Source organism: Oncorhynchus clarkii, chromosome 21 (genome assembly GCF_045791955.1).
Source record: "Oncorhynchus clarkii lewisi isolate Uvic-CL-2024 chromosome 21, UVic_Ocla_1.0, whole genome shotgun sequence".
In the NCBI taxonomy this organism is placed as follows: domain Eukaryota; kingdom Metazoa; phylum Chordata; class Actinopteri; order Salmoniformes; family Salmonidae; genus Oncorhynchus; species Oncorhynchus clarkii.
This window is the reverse complement of record NC_092167.1, coordinates 47604726-47617099: the sequence shown is the minus strand read 5'-3', so window position 1 is coordinate 47617099 and position 12374 is coordinate 47604726. Positions and strand designations below refer to the sequence as shown.

Here is a 12374-nt window from a genome sequence, read left to right as displayed (position 1 = left end):
AGTAGCTGCTGCTTTCGCAACAGCTGATGGGGATCCTAATAAAATGTAAATTAATGGCTTACTTTCTCGGGAAAAGTTCATAATACAAATGTGGTTTTATTGGTGATTTGTTGCCACAGATATTTCGTTTACATAGCAGGTTAGGATAATTAACGGACAGATTATCATAAATAACGTGGCAGGTTGGGCGAATTGACGTGGCAGATTATGAAAACTAACATAGCAGGTTTGGAGCATGAGGTTAATGTTAGGAAAATAGTTAGGATTATATCCTTCATTTGTCGCCACAGATGATTTGTTTACGTTTCAAACTACCCGTTGTAGCTGGATAGAGTAAGCCTATAGCTCTATCTAGTGGTTAAATCGGTGACAACAGTTGTTGACAAACGTAACATTGCAGCCTAAAACACTGTGGCGACAAATCAGTGTCTTGTTCACAGCCAATCCAAACGCTAGAAATATGAATGGCCCATCCCGTCAAGTAAAAAAATGTTCACAGCCAATCCAAAAGCTAGAAATATGAATGGCCTATCCCGTCAAGTAAAAATGTTTCACAGCCAATCCAAAAGCTAGAAATATGGATGGCCCATCACGTCAAATGAAACATGCTCACAGCCAATCCAAAAGCTAGAAATATGAATGGCCCATCCCGTCAAGTAAAAAAATGTGAAAATGCGATGCATTGCCATAAAAGGAATATACTCGCTCATGCGCAGTGGGTGCAGTTTTGTTTGAAGTGAAGTGCTGCAGTTCGCCTTGCGGATGGAACTGCCCATTACAAACCATACTAGCTAGATACATTTTTTTTTTTTTTTTTTTATCATCTCAAATCTATGTACATGTTTTTTTGTCTCGATGCATCGGTGGAACAATGTTAGGTCATAATCATTACCCAAACGTAGAAAAGTCGCAACTCGTCAGCTATGTGGAAGATTATTTGGAATGTGTTGAATCCCTGCCTTTGGATATACAAAGAAACGTCTCTCTGCTACGAGAAATTGACTCAAAGTATCAAGGTATTGTTTATCCTTTCGTTGTTTTTGGTGGTTTTATTTAAGAGTTATGACGATAAAATCGTATAAAAAGAGTGTGTTGTATTGACCAGTGCCGGAGTCACTTTAGACAGCTACAGTAACTAGCTGATGTTAATACTCCATACATTAGCAACTAGCTAACATTAGCTAGCTAGTATTAAACTCCCCCCCCCCACCCCCCACCCCCTTTTCTTTCTGAAATATAACGTTTGGTTCTTCCATCGAGTAGTTATGTATGCCTTCAATTTGTTATCCATAAACAACGTCTCCGAAGTGAGGTCCGAGTTGCCTCGATAGCAATGAGATTGATAACCACAGATCAGCCATCTTGGCAAGACGGGGTGTTTATTTGTGTCGTTTAGCGGCTTACCCAAGAGTTGGTCAAACCTTTTCTTTTCATTTGCATGCGTTTTTTGTATATTTTTAATGTTTACTATGCAAGGGATGTTGACTTGTTTGTTTTTGGTCGACGGTGTTGCTCGCTAGCAAATGTTATATTCGGAGTAACGTTAACTCAGCTTAGTTAAACGGATGGTCGTGGTTGCAATCCGCCGGTGATGAAAATGTCTCATTTACGAGCTGAAAAAATGTCTCATTTTTTTTTGTTGTGCCAGTAACGTTACTTCGTCTGACAGTTGTACGCCCCAAGTGTTGTTGTAGTCGTGTGTGTGTGTGATCCACTTAGCAAGCAGAGGGACAACCCCCTGACCAGGGCTGTCACTAGTTACCATTGTCAATATCGTACAAATTCATAACTCAAATTCGCTTTTTAGTATTTAAGGTTAGGCATAAATGTTAGCAGCGTGGTTAGGTTTTCAAGACCAATGTAGAAACAGGCGGGGTTTATGACTTTGTGGCAACTAGTGACGACCCCTGATCAGGCAGAAAGTGTCATCACTTCCTGAATATAAACCAATGCGGAAGTAGTAAGGAATCTATAAATTCTAATATCTTCCATCTTATTACTCGTTTGTCAGATTGACATCAGCTGATTTCAGTGCTCCTACAGTTTTCAGCAACAATAAAATATGCATACAATGGTGCACAAAAGGGAAATTTGTAATGCATTTGCCCCCTGTTCCTACCAGGAACATCACTGAGTATGTAAAAGTTTCCTCTGACTGACACAGCGTCGGATAGGATTGTAATTCCCAATGCAAATTTCTCAACTCAATAGTAACTCCACAATTGCATTAGACACCCATCCTAACATTGAACTCTTGTCATTGTGTGTGCTTTGCAGAGGTCCTGAAGGAGGTCGACGATGTCTATGAGCGCTACCAGGGAGAGCGGGACGCGGCACAGCGTAAGAGGCTTCAGATCCAGCTGCAGCGGGCCCTCATCAGCAGCCAGGAGCTGGGTGACGAGAAGATCCATGTGGTCACCCAGATGACTGAGCTGGTAGAGAACCGTTCCCGCCAGATGGACTCCCACTCCCTCTGTCTCCAGGAGCCCAGCGAGGCCAGCGAGCGGGAGCGGGTCGTCACCGAGCGGCGCTCCGGTTCCGTTCAGGAGGCGGCGGTGTCCACGCCTGCGGAGCGCTCCTCCGCCCGCCGGCCGAGACGTCAGCGCAACAGCGAGAGCCGCGACGCCAACCACGCCTCAGGGAACGGAACGGTGATGGATGACCCGGCGGACGAACTGCCCCTGCAGCCGCGGGAGAAGAGGTCAAAGTCTGCCAAGAAGAAGAAGCGCAAGGCCAAGCAGGAGCGAGGCGCCTCGCCTGTGGAATTCACCATCGACCCCAACGAGCCCACCTACTGCCTGTGTGAGCAGGTGTCCTACGGCGAGATGATTGGCTGCGATAACGACGCGTGCCCCATCGAGTGGTTCCACTTCTCCTGCGTGGGGCTCACCTACAAACCCAAGGGGAAGTGGTTCTGTCCCAAGTGCAGAGGGGACAACGAAAAGACTATGGACAAAAGCCTGGATAAGAACAAAAAGGACAGGAGGTCCAGGTAGTTGTGACATGTCCTCTCTTTCCTCTCGGGAACATTGCCGAACTGAGGGTTGAGTTTGTCAAAGTAAGTCATTCAAGGTATGACTAAATGTTGTGAAGTTTTGAGAGCACAATCGAAACACTTTTTTGTCCTGCAGCGCCTACTCTAGAATAAAGGATTTGACCAATACTGAACTGGTGCTGTTACCATACTGGTGGACCCACACTGAAGCCTAAAGGTTATTCTGGGAAGCCAGATGTTGACTTTAAGAAGCCTAAAGCTGCCATCTACTGGGTTCTATCGTGTTACTCAACACTTGGCAGAATGGAATTAAAGTAACTCAAAAAGCATATTTTGGCTTACTGGCCATTTTGACTTGATGTAATGTACCTGAATGATGTCCTCTTTTTTTGTGAAAATGAATGCATTATGTTCGCCCCCTTTCTTTCAATTCAGTAAGTTTCATTTCTTATGCAGTTTAAAAAAATAAATATGTTCCAAATCAACAAGTCTCGATTCATTGATTTGGTCACTACCAGATGGGGCTAAATTGTTCATTGTGCTACATTTTTATTTGTATGGCAGATGGAGGGGTAGATTGCTCTGTTTCAGCCTTATGTGAAGTACTTACCTGAGCTGGGATTTGACACGATACTTCACATTTTTAGGTTATTTTATGATTTCATTTTCAACTGACCATCCTCAGGTGCAGCACTTTGCTTTGCTATATAATGATGATGATGATGATTGGGGGCACCGTCAGAATGGTATTTCATGTTTGTGTTGACATTCTACATACTTTGTCAAACTAGTGTAATAGCATGTAGCATTTATTTTATATCACCAATCCTTGTCTTTTTTAAAATATATATATATATATACACACTTCACATTCTACTTATCAGGTCATCCTGTTCGAAGGCTGAAGTGTCTCGGTAAGTCAGGATATCTCCAAATACTCATAACATGAAGTTCCTGAACAAACTCTACTCAAGTCCTACATGTGTCTGACTGTCCTTTTCGTCTTCATCCTCGCTACTACTGGACTCCGAGAACACGTCTTCGTCCCTGGAGCCGGTTGCCACGGCGACCCCCTGTGACGTCAGCCTGACTGCGACGAGGGCGGGGCTGTGGCTAAGGCCCAACAGTAGGGTGCTACTGTTGTCTCCTCCAAGGAGGGTCAGACACTGGACGTGGGCATCTGGGGAAAGGACAGAGAGGACGTTGCAGGCCTCCAAGTCCCATAGGCTCAGCTCACCTGTGTGAATAAAACAGCATGAATTGTCACTCTACTTTCACTTGAGTGTAAACACACATTCTTCTATCAGTTGTTTGTGAACACCCTGTTCCACTCACCACTATCCCTTATCGATGCGCTCAAATATAGTGGCACCGTTGCACTTTTCAAAACTGGTTGAATGGCACCTGCAACTTACCACAAGTAGGATCAATTACACTTGTCGAGGATGACTTTCCTCCAGCCAAATGTATCTGACTTTGGGATAATTTAGTCCAGATCATTTTTTACTTTGAAGTGAGTTTAAATATTTGTTTTGAGTCCTGTGCATATTTGAAAACCATGTTGTTTTTTCACATCTATTTTGAGAAGAAATAGTGACTTGTGCAAGGTTGCCAATATCTTTGTGCACAGAGAAACCTAATTATCTCACTTTTCTATAAAAGGGAAAGATAGCTGCAAATCTAAAGTGATCTCTGTCCTCTACCTGCTAGTAGAATGGCTTTGGCTCCTCCCTCAGTGATATAAAGCTGGTTGGATCCTCCTAGTCTCAGGCTGGCGTAGCCAGAGATAGTCTTGTGATTCCTCCTGAAGGGATCCCACACTTTAAGCCTAATCAGGAGAAGAGGTAAGCATGAGCCTTCTCATTGTGACAGACCATAAAGGCATGAGCCTTCTCATTGTGACAGACCATAAAGGCATGAGCCTTCTCATTGTGACAGACCATAAAGGCATGAGCCTTCTCATTGTGACAGACCATAAAGGCATGAGCCTTCTCATTGTGACAGACCATATGTTTAGATATGGAACTTAAATGACTCGGAGATGTTATGAGTGACGTGTCATTTTGAAACGTATTACTTGTTACATCCGCTGATCCCAAAGGCGACTCTGCTGGCATCATCTGTGATTGCCACACAACAGACTCCTGGCTCGTTCTTCAATCTTTTCCTCACCTTTCACAAGTGTAAAAAATACAATAATTGGGGGCGTCAAATAATTTAGCCAGTGTACTGTAAAATAGTGTTGTCACTGATCCCAGATGGACAATAAAGCTATTTGAATCTGGCTTTATGCTGTACACTCAGAAGAAAATGTTATCTCTAGAACCCGTTGAAGAACCCTTTTTGGTTCCACGTACAACCCTTTCCACAGATGGTTAAACACGGAACTCAAAAGGGTTCTACCTAGAATAAAAAGGGTTCTCCTATGGGGACAGCTGATGAACCCTTTCCTCTAAGAGTGTACATACCGTGCCTTTCTGAAGGTCCCAGAGGGTGAGGTAAGGTATATGCTGAGCTTGGCTGTAGTTGGCCAGCACCAGGTGTCCCCCGGGGTGTGTGAGGGCGGCGGTGTGGAGGATCAGCAGGGACGTCCTATCCTCCAGGGTGTGGAGGTGGTCCTGGGAGCCCACGCTGAAAACGTTGAGGTGGTGGGAGAAATAGGAGCACACCACCACCTGGTAGTGAGGGGATCAGGGGAATGAAGATACATCGCATCACAACACAAACAAACATTTTACCTGTTGGTCCCCACTGAGAAGGTACTGGTCTATGGAGTTGTATTTCTCCCTGTCTAGACTGCGCTGCTCCTCCTTCTCCCTCTGATCCTCCTTCTCCAGCCTCCTACACTTAGCAGAGTGGCTCTCTGTCCGCCTGTCCCAGGGCATCACTAGAGCTGGAGGAAATAGTCACCAAATAGTAGTCAAATAGCTTAGCTAGATCCCCGTGCACAACTTTTCTGGTATTGGTCTCTGGTATTGTTACCTGGGGTCTCATTTGGTGGTATCTGGGACTGTCTGTCTCTGACGGTGTTGCTGGACAGGAGAAACTCTGTGTGGGATGCTTTCATCCTCCCTTTGATATACCCAGACTCCAGGTCCCACAAAATCAGATGGTTCCTGTACCCCCCAACAGTCCAAATGAAACAAGTCATGATCCCTGTACCTCCCAACAGTCCAAATGAAACAAGTCGTGATCCCAACAGTCCAAATGAAACAAGTCATGATCCCTGTACCTCCTAACAGTCCAAATGAAACAAGTCATGATCCCTGTACCTCCCAACAGTCCAAATGAAACAAGTCATGATCCCTGTACCTCCCAACAGTCCAAATTAAACAAGTCATGATCCCTGTACCTCCCAACAGTCCAAATGAAACAAGTCATGATCCCTGTACCTCCTAACAGTCCAAATGAAACAAGTCATGATCCCTGTACCTCCCAACAGTCCAAATGAAACAAGTCATGATCCCTGTACCTCCTAACAGTCCAAATGAAACAAGTCATGATCCCTGTACCTCCCAACAGTCCAAATGAAACAAGTCATGATCCCTGTACCTCCCCACAGTCCCAAATAAAACAGGTCATGATCCCTGTACCTCCCAACAGTCCAAATGAAACAGGGTCTGGACAATGAAAAAGCTCTAGCCTTCCACATCCCAAAAGCAGTTCATGACAATGAGGCAAAATGTATTAGGGGCAACAATGAACACAACAACGCTAAGCTATGAGACAATTAGGACGCTAGAAGGTATTATTTATCTGGAGTAACTGGCACAGAGGGACTTTATTTGGGGTGTGGTGTTTCAGGTAGTGGACTAAGTTAGCTGGTGCTTGTTTCAAGTAACCAAATCGCTCTCACCTCGTCTCAGACAGACCCAGAAGTAGCTGCCCCTCCAGAAGCCTGTATTCGTGTCGGGGACAGGGGACGATGTAGAGACCAGACTGTCTCCTCACGTAGCTTCTCTTGATCAGGTCATAGACCAGTAGAGTCTACGGTGTCAAGTGAAACAGAAGATGAATGACTAGGCGTTTAGCTCAGTGGGCTAACACAGTCTTGTTGCTTGTAGGAGACCCGGGCTAAAACCTATAGACCAGGGATCATCAACTAGATTCAGACGCGGGCCGTTTTTTTTCTAGAGCGGATGGACGGGGGGCCGGAACATGATTACAAATCATTTGTAGACGGCAAATTGAAGCCCAAACAGATTTAATGTTTGACTAAAACATAATAATTTCAAATCTTGATTACATTTGTATACGATCACGTTTCTCTCTTATGCATGGGAATACTTGGGAACAGATTTCTTAAATTAAAATAATTTGGGAGCTGATTTCTTAGTGTTTTCAGTCTATTATGTCCAACAATAAATATATACAGTGGGGAGAACAAGTATTTGATACACTGCCGATTTTGCAGGTTTTCCTATTTACAAAGCATGTAGAGGTCTGTAATTTTTTATCATAGGTACACTTCAACTGTGAGAGACGGAATCTAAAACAAAAATCCACAAAATCACATTGTATGATTTTTAAGTAATTAATTTGCATTTTATTGTATGATATAAGTATTTGATCACCTACCAACCAGTAAGAATTCCGGCTCTCACTGACCTGTTAGTTTTTATTTAAGAATCCCTCCTGTTCTCCACTCATTACCTGTTTTAACTGCACCTGTTTGAACTCGTTACCTGTATATAAGACACCTGTCCACACACTCAATCAAACAGACTCCAACCTCTCCACAATGGCCAAGACCAGACAGCTGTGTAAGGACATCAGGGATACAATTTTAGACCTGCACAAGGATGGGATGGGCTATAGGACAATAGGCAAGCAGCTTGGTGAGAAGGCAACAACTGTTGGCGCAATTATTAGAAAATGGAAGAAGGTCAAGATGACGGTCAATCATCCTCGGTCTGGGGCTCCATGTAAGATCTCACCTCGTGGGGCATCAATGATCATGAGGAAGGTGAGGGATCAGCCCAGAACTACACGGCAGGACCTGGTCCATGACCTGAAGAGAGCTGGGACCACAGTCTCAAAGAAAACCATTAGTAACACACTACGCCGTCATGGATTAAAATCCTGCAGCGCACGCAAGGTCCCCCTGCTCAAGCCAGCACATGTCCAGGCCCGTCTGAAGTTTACCAATGACCATCTGGATGATCCAGAGGAGGAATGGGAGAAGGTCATGTGGTCTGATGAGACAAAAATATAGTTTTTTGGTCTAAACTCCACTCGCCGTGTTTGGAGGAAGAAGAAGGATGTGTACATCCCCAAGAACACCATCCCAACCGTGAAGCATGGAGGTGGAAACATCATTCTTTGGGGATGCTTTTCTGCAAAGGGGACAGGACGACTGCACCGTATTGAGGGGAGGATGGATGGGGCCATGTATCGCGAGATCTTGGCCAACAACCTCCTTCCTCAGTAAGAGCATTGAAGATGGATCGTGGCTGGGTCTTCCAGCATGACAACGACCCAAAACACACAGCCAGGGCAACTAAGGAGTGGCTTCGTAAGAAGCATCTCAAGGTCCTGGAGGGCCTAGCCAGTCTCCAGATCTGAACCCAATAGAAAATCTTTGGAGGGAGCTGAAAGTCTGTATTGCCCAGCGACAGCCCCGAAACCTGAAGGATCTGGAGAAGGTCTGTATGGAGGAGTGGGCCAAAATCCCTGCTGCAGTGTGTGCAAACCTGGTCAAGAACTACAGGAAACGTATGATCTCTGTAATTGCAAACAAAGGTTTCTGTACCAAATATTAATTTCTGCTTTTCTGATGTATCAAATACTTATGTCATGCAATAAAATGCAAATTAATTACTTAAAAATCATACAATGTGATTTTCTGGATGTTTGTTTTAGATTCCGTCTCTCACAGTTGAAGTGTACCTATGATAAAAATTACAGACCTATACATGCTTTGTAAGTAGGAAAACCTGCAAAATCGTCAGTGTATCAAATACTTGTTCTCCCCACTATATATATATATATATATATATAGTTTTTTTTTTTGCTCAGAAAACTTGGGGGGCCAAATAAAACCACGCCATTTGGGGAACCCTGCTATAAGCAGTCACATGCACATATGTCACTACAAGTATGCTACTGTCAACTCATGAGGTGACTTCAAGTGTCACCGTGAAGTGAAAGAACAGCGTAGATCAGAGTGGATTCAGTATGGATCCCAGGCTAACTGATACATGAAGTAGGGAAGCCGGTGACCTGGAATATGGGCGAGGGGGTGTCTGTGAAGGTGGCCGTCCCTCTGTCTGTCAGGATGTACAGCTTCAGGTCGTGGGCCAAGGCCACGTCGGTGTTGCCATAGAGACCGTGCTCCACTCTGACAGGTCGACCTGAGAACCTGGATCTGGCCAGGTTCCAGACCCGTACCGTGCCAGGCCGTAGGGACTTGCACACCGCGTAGCTGTCACCGGAGGGAGAAGAGACCCAGGAAAGAGCAAGGCATCAAAGCAGATGCATATGAGGGTGCATCTCAATAATCTAAAGTGGCTTCCTTCCTCCTTGTCTCATCTCCTTCAACTGGCAATGATGTGAAAGAGCTGGGCAGGAGGAGCAAAACCCCAGTGGGTATGTACACTTCTCAACTATGCTGTGTAAATAGAACAGTGAATATGGAGGAGGAGGAGGATAGCAATTTAGCCTATTGAGATGACGTTAAAAGAAATGATGATGTTAAAAGAAACCAATAATGTCTGAATATACTATTATCAGTACTATTTAAACAATACAGTAAATAGCACAGAGAATATTAATCCTAATATTATTGAGATAATAATAGTACTGTAAATTGAAGATTGTTGATAAAGACCTACCGTGGGCGTTTCCCCATGAGGATGACCTCTTCTGTGCCGTCCCTCTTCACCTTGTGGACATTGTAGGTGAGGGTCTGGTCGTTGACCCTGGAGGACAGGTCCCACAGCCTTGGGTACCTCTCCCCACTGCACACGCCCACACAGAACCGCAGTTCCAAGCACACACCTACAGACAGGGGGAGGGGAGAGGACCAATAGGAAATGGTTTTCCTGAACGAAAAACTCAATGTCAATTTAGCATCAAAAGTAAACGGTTTGTGTCTGTCAATGTCAATGTTAGTCTCGGAGTTCACTGATAGGTCATGTCATGTGAATTAAATGGTGGTATGTTTATTCCCTGGGCTTTTTTTTATGAATCCACAGCAGTCTCGCCACCGTTAGACACAAACACTGCAAGATAATGCCCGGATGAACTTGAAGCCTTTTCTGAACAGTCTCCTACTCCACCACATTCTAACCGATTTCCAATCAGTCAACCAAGAGAGCAACCAATGCCTGTAAGTCTCCACCCAACCGCTCTTACTAACCTGCAGTCAGTATCCCGGGGAAACGGGCGATGTGTTTGTGGTCCTCTGTCTCCAGGTTCCATGTCACGACCTGCGTGATGCCGGTGCGGGGGGAGGGGCAGAAGGCCACGGCGTGCGTCCCCGTCCGGTTGACGGTGACCTGGGAGATGTCGTCCTGGCTGCAGCCCAGGATGGAGCGCTCGTACTTGAAACTGGCCGTGCTGTACAGCTCAATATGAATGATCTCACTGTCCCGCTTGTAAGGGTACCTGGGAGGAGGGAAGGGATGAGGGAGGAGGGATGAGGGAGGGAGGCATAAACATAGGCAGGTGCACTATGAATAGCAATGGTCTGTTTCTTTAATAAAACATCTAATATGATAATGTGATTATGATGCCGTGGTAGACTTTTCAGAAGCACTTATGACTACTCTGTTCATAAGGCATTATACACACACACACATATATAATGCCTTATGAGCTATGCATTCTGGGTTGTAATGCATAACATAGGGTTATCTTTAATGGAGGGGATGCATACTTGCACTTAAAGTAACTGTCGAGTGAAAATCTTCCTTTTAAAAGTTTATATTGTGTTAACTCATACCTAAAGGCCTACTCGTATTTGTGGCCAAAGCATAAATTAGAGAGAAAAAAACATATTACATGACATGTTGGCTCATTGCCTGAGCCGGCCAATCAGCTGTCTACACCTATGAATATTTTTAATGACCGGTATACGCCCACACCATTCTGTTTTTGGGGTACGCCCACACCATTCTGCTTTTGGGGTACGCCCACACCATTCTGCTTTTGGGGTACGCCCACACCATTCTGCTTTTGGGGTACGCCCACACCATTCTGTTTTTGGGGTACGCCCACACCATTCTGCTTTTGGGGTACGCCCACACCATTCTAAATATATAAAACAGATACCTGCAGAAGAGCAGTAGGTACTGATTGGTCATCTCCACTCCTTGTATGGAGGCAGCACCATGCTGGGCTCTGAGGACAGACAACACAGCCCCCCCTCTGGCACTAAGCACCGCTGCCTGACCTCCAGACCTGAGAGACAGAGAGACAGAGAGACAGAGAGACAGAGAGACAGAGAGACAGAGAGAGACAGAGAGAGACAGAGACAGAGACAAAGACAAAGACAGAGAGAGAGAGAGAGAGAGAGAGAGAGAGAGAGAGAGAGAGAGAGAGAGAGAGAGAGAGAGAGAGAGAGAGAGAGAGAATGCAAAAGCCAGACAAAGTGAGTGAGAAAACAGAGAGGAACCCACAGACTATTAAAGGCCCATCAAGACACTGCCTTGGCTACTCAGCCAGACCCAGACTCAGCCAGACCCAGCCTCAGCCAGACCCAGCCTCAGCCAGACCCATCACCTTACTCAAATAGCAAATAGACCATAGAAAGCTTTCCAGATACTGGCCACGTCTCCACTTCAAAGGGCTGTACGGTTGTAAACACAGTAACAGGGTTTATTTAAGGTTTCACTGTTTTTAAAAAATGTCCTATTTAAAAAAAAAAAGTGCTATTGTTAGCTATTTTTCCTAACAATGCCAGTCCTGTGAGAACACAGCAGTAGCTTTGTAGAGTTAGTCATGACTACATATGGACCTCTGAATTCTCAAGTACTAAAATACCTATATTGAAATACATACATTTGTTAGAACTTTATTTAAAATAGTATTTCTAAAATAATATTTGGAAGCACAGTAATTAAAATGTGGTCTGCACACACAGCTGTCAAACTCTTTCCCTGTTACAGCAACCTGCCATATATTTATTTTATTTAACTAGGCAAGTCAGTTAAGAACAAATTCTTAGTTACAATGACGGCCTACCAAAAGGCAAAAGACCTCATGCAACATATAAATATAGGACAAAACACACATCACGACAAGAGAGACCTAAGACAACATAGCAAGGCTGCAACACATGACAACACAGCATGGTATCAACACAACATGACAACAACATGGTAGCAAACAAAATGGTAGCAGCACAAAACGTGGTACAAACATTATTGGGCACAGA

At 44.6% G+C, this 12374-nt stretch overlaps 2 protein-coding genes across 2 annotated transcripts; one reads left to right on the top strand and one right to left on the bottom strand.

Annotated features, from left to right (window-relative positions):
• The first annotated feature begins 751 nt into the window (after positions 1 to 751).
• LOC139379492 (inhibitor of growth protein 2-like) lies at positions 752 to 3473 on the top strand. Its single transcript, XM_071122309.1, has 2 exons — positions 752 to 1016; positions 2278 to 3473. Exons 1-2 carry the CDS (start codon positions 872 to 874, stop codon positions 2994 to 2996), a joined length of 864 nt encoding a protein of 287 aa, XP_070978410.1. The 5' UTR covers positions 752 to 871; the 3' UTR covers positions 2997 to 3473.
• A 487-nt stretch (positions 3474 to 3960) lies between these two features.
• Positions 3961 to 11716, bottom strand: LOC139379242 (uncharacterized). Its single transcript, XM_071122041.1, has 12 exons — positions 11697 to 11716; positions 11270 to 11398; positions 10356 to 10603; positions 9829 to 9994; positions 9218 to 9419; positions 6852 to 6982; positions 5978 to 6111; positions 5734 to 5888; positions 5464 to 5670; positions 5073 to 5167; positions 4699 to 4823; positions 3961 to 4232 (listed from the first exon to the last, which is right to left on the bottom strand). Exons 1-12 carry the CDS (start codon positions 11714 to 11716, stop codon positions 3961 to 3963), a joined length of 1884 nt encoding a protein of 627 aa, XP_070978142.1.
• Positions 11717 to 12374: the final 658 nt, after the last annotated feature.